We start from the raw sequence: 13,760 nt of genomic DNA on the forward strand, positions 1-13,760 counted from the left end.
CAAATCAGTACACAATTAACAATTATAATGTAGGTGGAACTTGTAGCCATATTGGCATATTTTATGGGTCGGGTGGTGGGGGTGCAGGGAATCGCCGGAGTTCTTCATCGGTGATACCAGGCTTAGAGGGCTGGCCTGGGCGGCAACCACAATGACGGTAGGGGAGGCTCGGGGGGGACGGGGGGGACGAGGCGGTGCACGGTAGCACCCGCCAACCATGGGTGGTCGATGCCGGCGAGGCAGGCTAGGGGCGTGCGTGAGGATAGGAAAATGCACAATACGCGATTTGTTTTGGATTGTTGGATGAAGATCTAACGTTCTAAATAAGAAGTGACTGATGCAACCGTTTTTTTGAGGTACATGGCAAATAGATGCTCCCAGGTTTACTTTCAATAAAAATATGATACACGAGATATCAGAGAGACTTTAGAAAAATTACAATTCTCAAAACTCGTAAATACAACTAAAAAAGTGAAATTACAACGTGAGAGGAAAAGGCTCCACTTTAAACATTGATTAGGGCATGTATAGTGGTTGATAAAGCGGTGTTATCTTAAGTATAACATATAATTTAGAGATGATAATAAAACCATGTTTACAATGGGTTATCTCTTAGTATTATCTGCAATATCTTTATTCCTAAAAAGATGGTGAGACATATTATGCTAAGAGATCATCTCTTAAATAAGGGAAGACAATCATTTTCTTATGGTTTCTTTCTTCTTCACCTCAACGCTTATTTCTACATGGCACTTCTAAGATAGCATCATTGTACAAGCCTTATAACCGCTGAGGTGCCCAACAGTCCCTCGTAACAGCTGCTTTGTTAGTTAACAAACAGAATTGCTTCGCGGACGATACTTTCCACACGATCTGCGGACGAGACTTACTTCGCAGCAGATGCTCATGCTTGTGCGCTTCTTGTGGCACTGCTAGGAAGGATCGTGCACGAATTGGGCACAATTTTATCGCGTGTATAGCAGCGCTCATTAACAAATCTTCACCCAAATAACACTTGCAATAGTTTGGACAGTACAGTAGTTGTAGGCTTGTAGGGTTTTTCTTCGTTGAGAAATGGATACTAGTTGTAGGTGGGCCGTAGTGCTAACTTCCGGTCGATTAAGGTCTGGTCCAAAAACACCGGTGCTGGATGGGCCGAGGTTTGAAGTTGGTCAGGGCCGGCCGGATTAGCTCAGCAAAACATTCGGACCCCTCAGAAAAAAAAAAGCAAAGCATTCTGAACGCGAGAAATCTCCATTTTCTCGTTGGCATTCCGTCGAGCACCGCCGGGGCTCCATGTCGTCCGTCGATCGCCTCGTCACGCTGGTGAGTTCCCTCCCCGCCGCTAATCGCCGCATATGTCTCGCCTCTTCGCGACGCCTTGCGTACCTTCTGCGCTGAGAAACAGCGGGCGCGATTTTACCATTTTCGTGGATCGAGTTCTTATCTAGTTCAATTGGTGTTCGAATTTCAGTGCAATCGGTCATTCGGAAGGTTCATAAATTGAATCCGTGTATGGTTTCCCCCCACGATTCCTGACAGCTTGTGCGAATTTCGGTATCCGTATCAGTTCGATTGGTCAAATTTCGAGTACAGCATGCCACCATTTTGTTTTGTGAGCGCTCCAAAGGTGTTAGAGCAAATCGACGGTGTGGCAAATTACTTGATTTATACAACTTGCAAAACTGTACTCCTAGGGCACTGGGCACAATGTGCACTGTCACTATACATTCGATCTGGGCACTGTGCTCTCAAAATATATGCTATGCTACTATTCACATGTATCCAATACAATTACAAGGACGTAGTCTTATTGTACTATCTCTGCTTAGTGGGCTTTGGTCAAACTTGGATATGTTCTTCATTGATCACTCATCTCTTCTGGAAGTTGAATAGCTTGATTGAGAGCCCGAATAGGAAAGCAAAGAGAAGAGCGAATGAGACGACCACCACAGCGACCACCCACAGGAAGTCATGATGGTACCCAAAATAGCTTTCTACAAAATCGGATACCCGCACGCCATTATCAAACTTTTCGGTTACATCTCCAAACTGTGAAGTGACTAGACCATTCAGTGTCCATGCAATAGGGCTGAGCCAGTAGTACCACCTCCACCATATCGGGATTCTCTGTAGAATAAAGTAGCCAGTTCACATAATATTACTTTTTGCATGAGAGCTTGCATAATATTAGGAAAAGAAGGAGCAAATTTTGGTTATTGGTTATAGAGGTGGAAGTATAGGAAGTTAAAACACTGAGAGCAAATAGTATACTTACAGTTCTTGGTGTAATAAATCCCGAGAAAAGGTTCCAAAGAGCATAGAATGCCGTGGAAGCAACAGAGGCAACGTTGTAGTTTGGAGTCAGGCCCACCGACATCATTCCGTAAAATGTGAAGTAAGCTAGAGTGAAGTACATGAAGAACAGGTACCAAAAGAATTTGACAGCTGTCCACTCGAACCCAATCATAGCATATACTAGCACACCATATATTAAGGACTGGACAAAGATGTATGGAAGTTCAATTGCAACCTGCAAAGGGAAGGATGTTAGGGCTCTTATTGTCTTACCGTTGCTTTCCACTTAGGGGATTTGTTTTAACTATCGGTACCATCTTTTCTGGCTGTAATTCAATATTATCTGAAACCTTTTATGAAGCCTCGTTTGCATCTGTTTATTATACTTTACATGAGAATGTGATGCCATCTGTTTGTTGAGCTCCCTTTTTTACTTGGCATATAAAATAACTACAGACGAATGTTAATGCAAAGTAAATTTACCTGTCCCAATGCATATGGCAAAGGTGAGTACATGTGAGCCGCTCTTTCCCTGTAAAAGACCGTGCGCTCAACAGCCACAACTGGCTGAACTGAGGCAGAGTTCTGCACCCCCATGAACAAAACTGAGGAATACATGGAACCCATGGCATTGAACAAGTCCTGTTGATTGTGTCTGCAAGAGTAAAATGTTTCTAGTGAATTTTGAAGGTAAGAACCATATGTAATCTCCTCAACAAATACCATGTATTGTTTTGTACTTTCTTTTATTACATATTATCTTACCTTTTTTTGCCAATGCCCCAGAACATTGTCCCAAACAACAGTGCAATCACTGTAGTATAGAAGTACTTGACAGCTGTGTATGGAGGGTTTCTCCAGTATGACAGGCTTTGCTTCCACAGGCAAGCAAAACACTGTGTGAGGAAAGTTTGTGAGTATTGGGTTGGAAAGGATAGGTCGCTTGAACCTTCAGGAGGTGTGCTTAGCTCCTTTATTAGATTTTTGTTCCTCCTGAAATGCAACAAAACCGACAATATTAGTGCACATTTAAGACACTATTCAGTTGCAGAAGATTAAACTGAATACTAGTATGATACTAGTGTTGTCATGCTTTTAAAATGGGCCATATATGATTTCAATGTTGTTTGTAATGCATATTTGTCTGAAAATATTCTGGTGTTTTGTAGTTTAGAGATCTCTCTCTTAAATACTAGTTTAAACTTTAAACGTGCTGAAGAAAATGTTGATTTTTGCTCTTTGTTTCGAAATATAAGATTTCATAGCTTAAATCAATATTTTTCAGTCTTTCATTCTTTAGTTATTAAATCATGAAGTAATGCAACCAGAAGCCTACCGATATAGTTCAGAATTCTTGTATACTTGACTGAAGTTAATCCCAGTCATCTGTTCTTGTGTTGCACTAGTCACTTCCAGCATCCATGTTGAAGGATTGTAACCGTCTTTAATCTTTCTGACATCTTCAATAGCCTGTGTAGAACCAAAGGAAAACAACTCAGTAACATTTTCGTTCGGTGCGAGGCTGCATATATAAACATGCACTAATTTATGTTCTCTTTCGTCACCTCAAAATATCTGATCAGTTCACATGAGTGCCGGCCTAGTGGACCTACATAAATCTCTTCACCTCCTCGTTTCATCAGGAAGAGCTACAAAGACACACAGGATCATCAGGTATTAAAAGCGTTGATAAACAGTATGAATTGTCCTTGTGTTGCTTTACTGTTTTTTTCTTTACTACATGTAGGCACTGCATTTAGTACCTCATCAAAAGACTCAAATATGTCGATGCTTGGTTGATGAATGGTGCAAACAACTGTCCGTCCTGTATCTACAGTATTCCTTATTGCCCTCATGACAATGGCTGCTGCCCGTGCATCAAGTCCAGATGTTGGTTCGTCCATGAAAATGATGGAAGGGTTAGCAACCAGCTCCACTGCTATTGTTAGCCTTTTCCTTTGCTCAGTCGACAATCCACTAACACCAGGTAATCCAACCAATGCATCTCTTAAGGGGGAGAGTTCCACCAATTCCATGACCTCATCAATGAACATCTGCAGACCAGGTTTCATGTGTTAGAACAGTCAGCAGGTATTGTCGCCCTTGCCAAGATATGACTAGTACATAAATGTGATCAACAGTCACGTCAAAATATCTGTCTGAATCATTTCGGTGAATTTGAATTCTACAGTTATCAATTTTATATTTTATATCACACAACATTTAAGATCAGTTGCCAATTTGTTTTACGGAACATAATCAGTTGCAATATTAGTTTTCTCACTTAATCATGTTTCATACAATTTTATAATAAATATATATACTCGTATACTATGAAAACATTAAAAAAAAGCAAATTGTTCTTTGCAAACCTTTCTTGTTGAGGAATCAACATTGGCAGGTAATCGGAGCCATGAAGAGAATGCAAGAGACTCATAGACGGTCACATTTGGTGAATGAATGTCGTTCTGCTCACAGTATCCTGATACACGAGCAAAAGTTTCTTGCTTCTTTGGATAACCAGAGATTGTAATGTTGCCCTCTATGTATCCACTGGTCTTCCGTCCAGCCAACACATCCATCAGTGTTGTCTTACCGGCACCACTGACACCCATAAGAGCTGTAAGCACTCCTGGCCTAAATGAACCACTGATACCCTTCAGTAGTTCCAACCGGCTCTCTGCCACACCTTGTGCTTTAATTTCCTACATTTTTTGTTGGATAAAGGAGTTACGCATGATATTTTCACTCATTTATGTTCCATATATTGTACATATCTGTACTTTATAGAATTTTCAGAAAGAAAATACCTGTGGCATGTCTACACTGTATTTTATATCATCGAATGTGATGGAGAGAGGCACAAAAGGGAGGACCATTCCTTTCTTGCCTGGACTAGAATTCACTGTTGCATGATTGGAAGTTGATTCATCATTGCTCCCATCCTCAGTATCTGGTAGACATATGCAAGTGGTAATTTTAAATTATACCTCAACTATCAGGCTGGGAAGTCAAATTTATTGAGCTTTGCCGCTTGGCCATTATGTTATATCTTCTTCAAATTGATGAATATGGAATCAGTAAGTACCTCTAGATGCTATTGTACTGTTGTTAACCCGTCCTCTCGATGATGCTTCTAAAACTTCACCAGTGAGATTAGCTTGTTTTATCTTCAATGTTTCTTCAGATACTGTTGGCTGGTTGCTGTCAAATGCTGCAGATAGGAGAATGTATGAGATTAGAATTTACAGCATTGTTTTTTGAAATTGCAAAATTAGCTACATATTTGCATTCTAAATACAAGTTATTTCTGACTCACGGTCGAGGAATGTGAGGCAGACGGTATAGAGGATATTAAATAGTAGCACATATCCGAGCAAGGCACCAGCACCAATCCAGTACCACTTCGTATCAGGAAAGACCCCTCGAGATTTCAGAACTAGGTTTCCAAGTGGCTCCTTGAAACCGGGGATTGTCTGTAGTATAGCAGTAACAATATACTTTAGCCAGACATATTCAGAAAGATGATTGTTTATCCTTTTTCACAAAAGTCTATTTACCTTGTTCCAGCTGTGACCTAGGAACTCATTCACCGATAGTGCATTTTGTGCGTACATCAGGGGTGATATCCAGTACCCCCATATCCACCATTTCTTTACATTCTCTGTTAAATCAAAGGAATGTTTTAATCTATGATTCACAGATACCACATCCAATGAGGAAAAAGTAACTGAACTGAGGAAATTTAGTCCAGGTGTTCTTAGGTGGACACGTCAAAATCAATTTTGGACTTTAGCTTAGCTACTTTTGCGTACCTCTTGCCAGGACGAATCCACCAGTGAGCATAAAAATTAGTATGCAGAAGGAACCGAGGGTGCTTGAAACAACCTGATGCCTTGCAAGACCAGCAATGAAGCGAAAGAGTCCAGACGACGCCTCGTTCATTAAAAAGAGCAGCAGGAACTGCCTAAAAAATCTGTAGCATTACATTGTTTTCATTAGCTTCTGCAATACATTAAAAAAGATCATGTGTGTTAGAATTCCACCCTTACCTCTGTACGTTGGGATCAAATCCAATGCCATAGTATGTTATGCCGACCCAAATTGTTACATTGAGCAAGGAGAGAGGGGTCTTAATGAGCCATGACGGCAACGTGTATGTCCATGCTGGAAAGAAGAGAAGATTCCGTTGCTTGAAAAAAACAGGGAGCTTTGCAATAGTTAGACCTACTTCTGCTAAACCATTGAACATGATCATCAAAATCCCAAAGAAGAGAGCACCCATGTATATCCCTCCATCTGTCACCGAGTCATGATGCATATTGATGCGCAGAAAGACGGTCATTGCAATGATCGCCATGATTGTCAACTGAAGAATAAAGAGAAATAGTAAGAAAATTTATGTTATGTTCTTGTATACTTATCTAGGAATAACAACGAAATCAGTTAGTGTTGAATTTTTTTAATAGATTTTGCCTTTTAGCATCATCACCTGAGTTGCCTTGAATATATACACAAAGGAGTTTCTTTTCATGAGCAGCACCTCTCTGTTGATATTAGCTTTGAGTAGTTCCTTCATGCTGGCACCGTATTGTGATGTTTTCAGAGCCGCAGGATGACTTCCATTCTTGTCAAACGGCACTGCTAACTCACTCTTTATAGCTTGACCAACGTGGAAAGATTGAAATGCCTCCGCAAACTCCTTAACAGGAACATATCGGTATGTCTCATCACTGTTTATCCAGTATTGTCCTTGATCTTTTCTTGATGTAACCTATCAAATTTCCAGTTATAGTCAACCACACTTGAACATTGTAGCCAATTATGGTTCTGGTATTAAGAAAATCCGAAGTTTTTTTTTTTGGGGGAAAATCCCAACTTATGACGGAGTTTCTACAACTATCAATTTTCAGCTTGCCATATTTTGCCCAAGACGCAAATTGTATCAAAAATTAAAATATGTCGCTCCATCTGTTCCACTTGTGAGCACACTCTGCCTTTATGAAATTCCCTACATATTTAACGTTTTGTATTTTGAAGGCATTTCACACTAATGTGTTATTAAAACAAATCCATAATTAGAGAAAGCTTCATTCAAACGTTGATGACACTCACTTCTTGCAAGAAGTCAGCTACGCCTTTTCGCTCAGGACATTTGAATCCCATTGATTTAAAGAACTCGAGCACATGTTCTCGAGGGCCATTGTAGACAACCTGACCGTCTGAGAGGAGAATTATATCATCAAACAATTCGTATGTCTCTGGTGCAGGTTGTAGCAAGGCAATGACTGCTGTTCCACCAATAATGTGGATTGTTTGTCGGATGGAGTTCACAATCTGGAAGGTTGTTGAGCTGTCAAGTCCAGTTGATATCTCATCCATGAAAAGGGCTCGTCCTGGTGTGACAAGCATCTCAGCTGCACAACCATGTCAGAGAATGGATGAGTTGGATTGTGTAGGAGTACGAAGTAATTTTGTTCCATAATAACACACAGGCATCTGGTAGGTTTCTTACTCATAGGCTATATTTACCTGTAGTTACTCTCTTTTTTTGCCCTCCTGATATGCCTCTCAACATATTATTGCCTACCAGTGTATCGGCACAGATATCCAACCCCAAGACCTTCCATAATAAAAAAATAAATCAAAGAATTAGTAATGTAGTCACTTTTTAATTTTCTAGAACTTTCTGTGAGCTTAAAGAAAGGAACTTGGTAGCATTCTTGTTATAACTGTGTAACTCTATGTAAACTACAACTGAGCTATAAAATAAGTAGCTGATTCGCATGCACCTTCAAAATGTGATTTGTGACCACCTCGGCTTTCTGCTCTCCTGTCGCAGCAGCCTAGATAAGAAAAACCAAAGATTGATATGCATCAAACTTTCTATTGAAACGTCCTCAAGTCCCAACCACTGAATACGGTGAACTATGATTTGAAATGTAACGACTGTAGTACCTTCAAGTAAATATCAATTTCTGGATCTGGTTTGATATTTTCTTCCTTTTCTCTCCTCGATAGCTCCATTAGCAGGTCTGATCATTTCGTACGAAATTCAGGTTACTCAATGCAATATGCTACTGTGATGAGTTTTGAGGTCTCCATTTTTCTTGTTCTTACCGAAACGGTGACCAATTCCTTGACATTTTGCAGAGAAGTTGACTGTCTCACGGACAGTCAATTCCGCCATATGCAGATCATGTTGGCTAACATAGGCAGCCGATCTCCGTGGCACAAACTCATCCATGGTATGCCCATTGTAAATTATGTCCCCTGACATCTTTTGTGATTGCAATGTTTCCTCATGTTAGTAGTAGCAAGTTACCATGATGAAAAAGAGAACAACCAAAAGAACAAACGATCCACCTTAAGACTCGAAGGCAGGGTTCCGGCCAAGGCCAAAAGCAGCGAGGTTTTTCCCGCGCCAGGGGGACCCAGAAGCAAGGTCATCCTGAAAATGGATGGGATAAGCTGATAAGGTACAATTCAATGGAGATGATTTGCCAAGTGAAAGCATGTCTAGAAATTACCTGTGAGGCTTGATGATTCCACTGACATTGTGAAGGATTGATATTTTCCGCTTCTTGTTTTGTGTCAGGTGGAGAGCATTTGCCAGGCCCTGTTTGAAGACGATCACCACCATGTATGTAAGTACGCATATTATGCAAGCACAAAAATTAAGGTAAATGAATGCAATGGAGTCCTGCACGTTTGTAACTCCTAACACTGAAGCTGCATAATAGACCAGTATGCTGGATTTGCAGTTATCCTAACGTTCGGAGCTTCAGTGAGCAAACTTGACTTTTTATCCGAGACAGTTTCCTTACTGACTCCGAATGGAGAATACTGATGTTTTTTTCAAAATATTTAGGACTGGTGTGTTAACATGGGATCAAAATGTCGCGGCAGTTAGGATTTGTACAGCTCCTCTTATGCTTCCGACTTTGTTTGCTTCTCGGAACAAGAAATATTTCTGAGCAACGTGTGTCAGCTGTCAGTGCCATCGCAAAGATGAGTAAAATATCATCCAGTGGAAGGATGATGACATGCGAGGCCTAGTGCCACTTGACACTTGTCGAGTTGTCGTTGACGCCTTGTGGTATATATTACCAGCTCAGTGACCTTTTTGGTGGTAATATTGCTCTTGTTTAATTGACGCTTACCGGATTAGAAAGAGATGGGGAAGAGAAAATGGGTAGCCAAGTCAAGCAATCTTTATCGGAAACCAGTCAACATCAGTCTGTAGTGTTTTCTCTCCTAGCCACAGTTTTCGCTGTTGGTCGTGCACTCAATCTATTTCTGTTAACTCTCACCGCAGGCTCAACAGTCAACGTGTAGAAAGAAAAGAAGTGTAAGAGTACTTCCTTGTGGAATTTCTTGTGACGTACCTCGAGTACATTGGCGTAGGTGTTGAGGATGGTGGGCAGGCCCCTGCTCCCGACGTACGCCTCCGCCTCCACGTTGAGGTTGTCGTACCTCACCTCGATCGTCGGCAGCTGGATCCCCACTCTGCATCAGCCATCAGCACGCGACCAGTGTTAGGAGCTACCCTGGCCGTCGCCGGGAGTACTAAGAGGGGAGGAGCTCAAGCAAGCCAGGCGAGTAGGGAGGCGTACCGGTCGACGCGGTCCTTGAACTTGGAGAGAAAGCGCTCGTGGTCGTCGCCGACCCAGGCGATGCGCTGCAGCAGCGCGTGCTTCTCCTGCGCGCCCAGCTTCTCCACGTTCACCTCCTTGAGCTCCCCCTCCGGCATGGCCAGCACCGCCGTGCGCGCGCGGTCGTAGGTGGGCAGCTTCTCCAGCGCCGCCCATCGCAGCGCCTCCTCGTCGTCCTCGTCCCGCGACGACCGCGAGAACAGCTCCTCCCCGCCGCGCGACCACACCGAGCTCTCCCGCCGCAGGCTGCGCCCGAACGCGTGTATCTCGCCCGCGTCGTCCATCCCCTACCTATTATCCCTCCGCCCCGCCGCCAACACGGCGGAGGAAAGAGGAACCTGATCGACAGGGGAGAGTGGGCCGCAGCTGCTGTCCCCCTCTGTGCGTGCTTTGCTTTCTTCCCTGGCCCTGCAGATGAGGAGATGCGGATGAGAAAGAGATTGGCACTTATATAGAGTGGTGGAGCCGAGGAAGGAGAAGGAGCTAGCGTACCCCGTGACGTCGCACGATCTATTCTACGGGCTAACGTCAGGGAGTTGTGGGACGAATTCGTTTTGTGCGGGCCGCGAACTCGTGGACAACTTTTGCATCATCTGTGCTGTGGGTTAAATCTTAAATGTGGAGATAGATAGGACTCCCGTGCTGCTACGAAACAAGCTGCCGCATGCACAAACCCTTCTAGAAACAAATTGAGCTGGATACTACGTACATATGCACTCCCAAAATAATCAGCGAGTATGAAGGGGAGAAAGAAGAGCGGTTTGACATGAGAAACAAGCTGGCACAGCCGCCAAATCTTTGTAGAAAAACTTATACTACGTGACGAGAGCATGGAATTTTGCATATAATGTACTCACACGCCACGCTGACACATTTTGCACATGCATGATTGGTTGGTATATATGCGGCGCACGTGTTTTTTCTTTGTTTGTTGCTCGCTTCCTAGTATTTTTTTCCCCATTTTTTGTGGGGGGGACGTACAAAGTGGCACTGCTACACTATCGGGAGAAAATCACCATCTGATCGTGGCAGATTTGATCTCAAAAAAGAGAACAAAATGATACTGGCAATTATTGGAGGCTCTGATTTGATCCGCACCTCCAGCCTGGAGCGGAGCGCTGTCCAATGGTATCCTACGTAACATCATCATCATTATTGGATGAAACAGTGCAATATACAACGTATATACGTATATAAACAGTTTCAAAAAATACTACGTATATACTTAATATGCATAATTTTTTCATGGCGGCTACTCTTTGTTTCAGTTATATATGGCGGCTACTCAGGCGGTGCCAAGAGGGCAGTTGGCCATGAACGAACATCACGTGAAAACGCCAGGTGGTTGTGGGCCTTTGCATCAAACGAAAGAGATATCACTACCAGTGCACTGTCAGAGTGCCAGTGGGGCACTTAACTTTCTTTTCACAGCACTAAATGAGGCTTTACTTTAGTACACGGCCGTCGTTTTCGCGCTTGACCCCGGCTGCTCGGTCCAGGGATTCTTGATCATCGGTCTCTTTTTTCCCCTAGAATATACAGGCCTGGCGGACACGAGAGCAACTTCAAGGCAGCGACCCATTTAAATGGTGCGCTCGCATCGTGTGTCTGTCCGTGTTGACGGAAACAGTGTCCAACACGCAGACCCTTTTCCATTTTCTTTTCGTTTTGTGTTTGTTTCGATTCATTTCCGATGCGAATTTGAGTCACACTTTGAGGCGGACACAAAGCGAATGTTTTTTGTGTTCTCTTCATCTGCCTCTGTTCGCTGCATGTCTTGCGTGACCCACCTGGCACGTAACATCCACTCACACAATGTTTTTCCCCTCTCCCCTTTCTCGTGCCCAGCCATGGCGCGCCGCGCTGCCGCGCTCGCCTGCGGGTAGTACGAGCATGCACGCGTGCTAGCTAGCTTCGCTGGATGGCATGGCGCCCCACGTGAGCTAGCTAGTGTCGTGGGAAACCACGGCCACCTATGGGACCAAGGGCGCCTTGCTGGTTCGGCAGGGGGATGTCTCGCGGCAACGATCACACAGGCAATTTTACCTAGGTTCGGGCCGCCGTGAGGCGTAAAACCCTACTCCTGCTTTGGTGGATTGATGGTGGAAGAATGGTGATGTAGCTTAGTACACTTGCCCAGCAGGGGCAGTAGTGGCTACGCGTGTATGGGTGTGTGTGTTGTTCAACCTTCCAACCCTTTCTACGGTTGCCATGGGCCTCCTTTTATAGTTTAAAGGGGCTACCACAATGGCAAAGTAGTCATTATGCACTGATAAGATAGCAAACAGTGCTATCATACCTAACTCTGCAGGCTGACAGGGTGCATTACATGCACCGCCTAACGTCACGTCATTGGTTGCCCGGCAAGCCTTGCCGGGCTGTTTTGCTAGCTTCACACCTGCTTGCTTGACACGTCACAGGACGGGTGTCGTTCGTGGAGAAATGCCGCCATGTGGCGAATGGCTGCCACTTAGTCACTCTGTGGCTTGACATTGCATCGATCGTCGGCGTGGGTTGTGGTGGAGTAGTTGGGTGAGGTGGTTTAGCCTTCGTGAGTCCCGGCAGGCCCTACCGGGACGTCTTGGACGTCTTCTTCCGGGGGCGACCCCGTTCTTGTCGAGCTCCTCTGCTCGGCAAGGGAGGCTTTTCTCCTGGTGGCATCATGTTTCCCTGGCTTGATCTCGGTCCTCTTGATCTGCATGTTGGTCTTTCGAAGCTCTTGGTTCCTTGCACTCTGACTTGGGTTGATGCATCAATCCTGTTCCCGTGCCTGTGCACAGTCTGGGCAACAAACCCAGGGTTTGTTGCACCGACAGAAGCCCCCGGGCCTGCCCCGATCGCGCTGCCGAGTGTCCTCGGGGTAGGGCCTAATAAGTGCGCAGGCAGGAGTGTTGAAGAGGCTGGCCTCTTGAGGTCTTCTTTGCTTCTTCATTAATCTTGAGCTTGGGTCAGTTTCCGATATCCCCGTGCGTCGTGTAAAGCCAACAGTGGTGGGGCCGCTCTTGTAATGGCCCGTGAATGACTTTAACGCACGGGGTAGAAACTGCCAGTTCACTCTTCCCACCACACCATTATCCTTAGCCATGTATGCTGCATTTATCACGCGGGGTAGGTAACGGAGGCGCGTGGCATGGGAGGGCATCAAGGCGAGGGCTCGGCCTTCTTGAATTGGTGGAAGAGGACGGTGGCCGCCCGTTGAGGGAGCGGCTCCCCTCCCCGGCCCGCCTATAAAAGGAGAGGTGGAGAGAGGGTGGAGCCATTCATCCTTGTGCTCCCCCTCCTCTGTTTTCTGCTTCTTGCTGGTTATGTCGAAGGGAAGAGCCTGGGGTCAGCCCCCGGGCTCTTGTCCGAGGCTGGTGTTGCCAAATGTTGGTGACGGTGCTCTGGGAGTGAGCCTGGTCCTTGTTCGGAGAAGGTGTTGTGGGCGTGCCGCTTGTGGCGCGGGAGACATCAAGCTTCTTCATTGTGGGGAATTGCTTGCTCTTTCCGCCACGGTCGGCCGCCCATTGGGTAGCGCGGTGCCCAGTCCCGGGCTACCGCTGCTTATGGGCCGGGCGATCGGGTCCTCGGCGTCTTCGGTGCTCTCCCACTTCTGCCGGGCTACCTCTCCTGGAGCCCGAGGGGGGCGGGCCGGGCTTCTGCCCAGGCACTCCTTTTGTCCTCCTCGCCTTCGACCGCCGTGCCTAGGAGGAGTGGGACAAGAAAGGGCATCACGAGGCACTTATCTTTTTTCAATCTTAAACTTGTAGGCACTTGCCAAATTTTAATTCAAATAATGTAATCTCTCGAGTCCATGTTTGTGTTCTG

At 44.9% G+C, this 13,760-nt stretch overlaps 1 protein-coding gene across 1 annotated transcript; it reads right to left on the reverse strand.

Annotated features, from left to right (window-relative positions):
* Positions 1-1,652: 1,652 nt before the first annotated feature.
* On the reverse strand, positions 1,653-10,361 carry LOC123121288 (ABC transporter G family member 53). The gene is made up of 24 exons (XM_044541193.1): positions 9,915-10,361; positions 9,687-9,807; positions 8,829-8,917; positions 8,665-8,749; positions 8,419-8,578; positions 8,257-8,333; positions 8,091-8,144; positions 7,831-7,921; positions 7,414-7,715; positions 6,791-7,072; positions 6,351-6,667; positions 6,114-6,274; positions 5,859-5,962; positions 5,618-5,774; positions 5,387-5,512; positions 5,109-5,251; positions 4,671-5,003; positions 4,062-4,352; positions 3,864-3,947; positions 3,635-3,768; positions 3,064-3,291; positions 2,782-2,953; positions 2,279-2,533; positions 1,653-2,130 (listed from the first exon to the last, which is right to left on the reverse strand). Exons 1-24 carry the CDS (start codon positions 10,235-10,237, stop codon positions 1,873-1,875), a joined length of 4,347 nt encoding a protein of 1,448 aa, XP_044397128.1. The 5' UTR covers positions 10,238-10,361; the 3' UTR covers positions 1,653-1,872.
* Positions 10,362-13,760: the final 3,399 nt, after the last annotated feature.

This window comes from Triticum aestivum, chromosome 5D, assembly GCF_018294505.1.
Source record: "Triticum aestivum cultivar Chinese Spring chromosome 5D, IWGSC CS RefSeq v2.1, whole genome shotgun sequence".
Classification (NCBI taxonomy): domain Eukaryota; kingdom Viridiplantae; phylum Streptophyta; class Magnoliopsida; order Poales; family Poaceae; genus Triticum; species Triticum aestivum.

Coding starts and splice junctions, on each gene's coding strand:
- LOC123121288 (XM_044541193.1), bottom strand. CDS start 10,237: ATGGACGACGCGGGCGAGATACACGCGTTCGGGCGCAGCCTGCGGCGG. Junction 9,808..9,914: donor TTCAAGGACCGCGTCGACCG/GTACGCCTCCCT, acceptor TGGCTGATGCAG/AGTGGGGATCCAGCTGCCGA. Junction 3,292..3,634: donor AAGAATTCTGAACTATATCG/GTAGGCTTCTGG, acceptor GTTGCATTTCAG/GAGGAACAAAAATCTAATAA.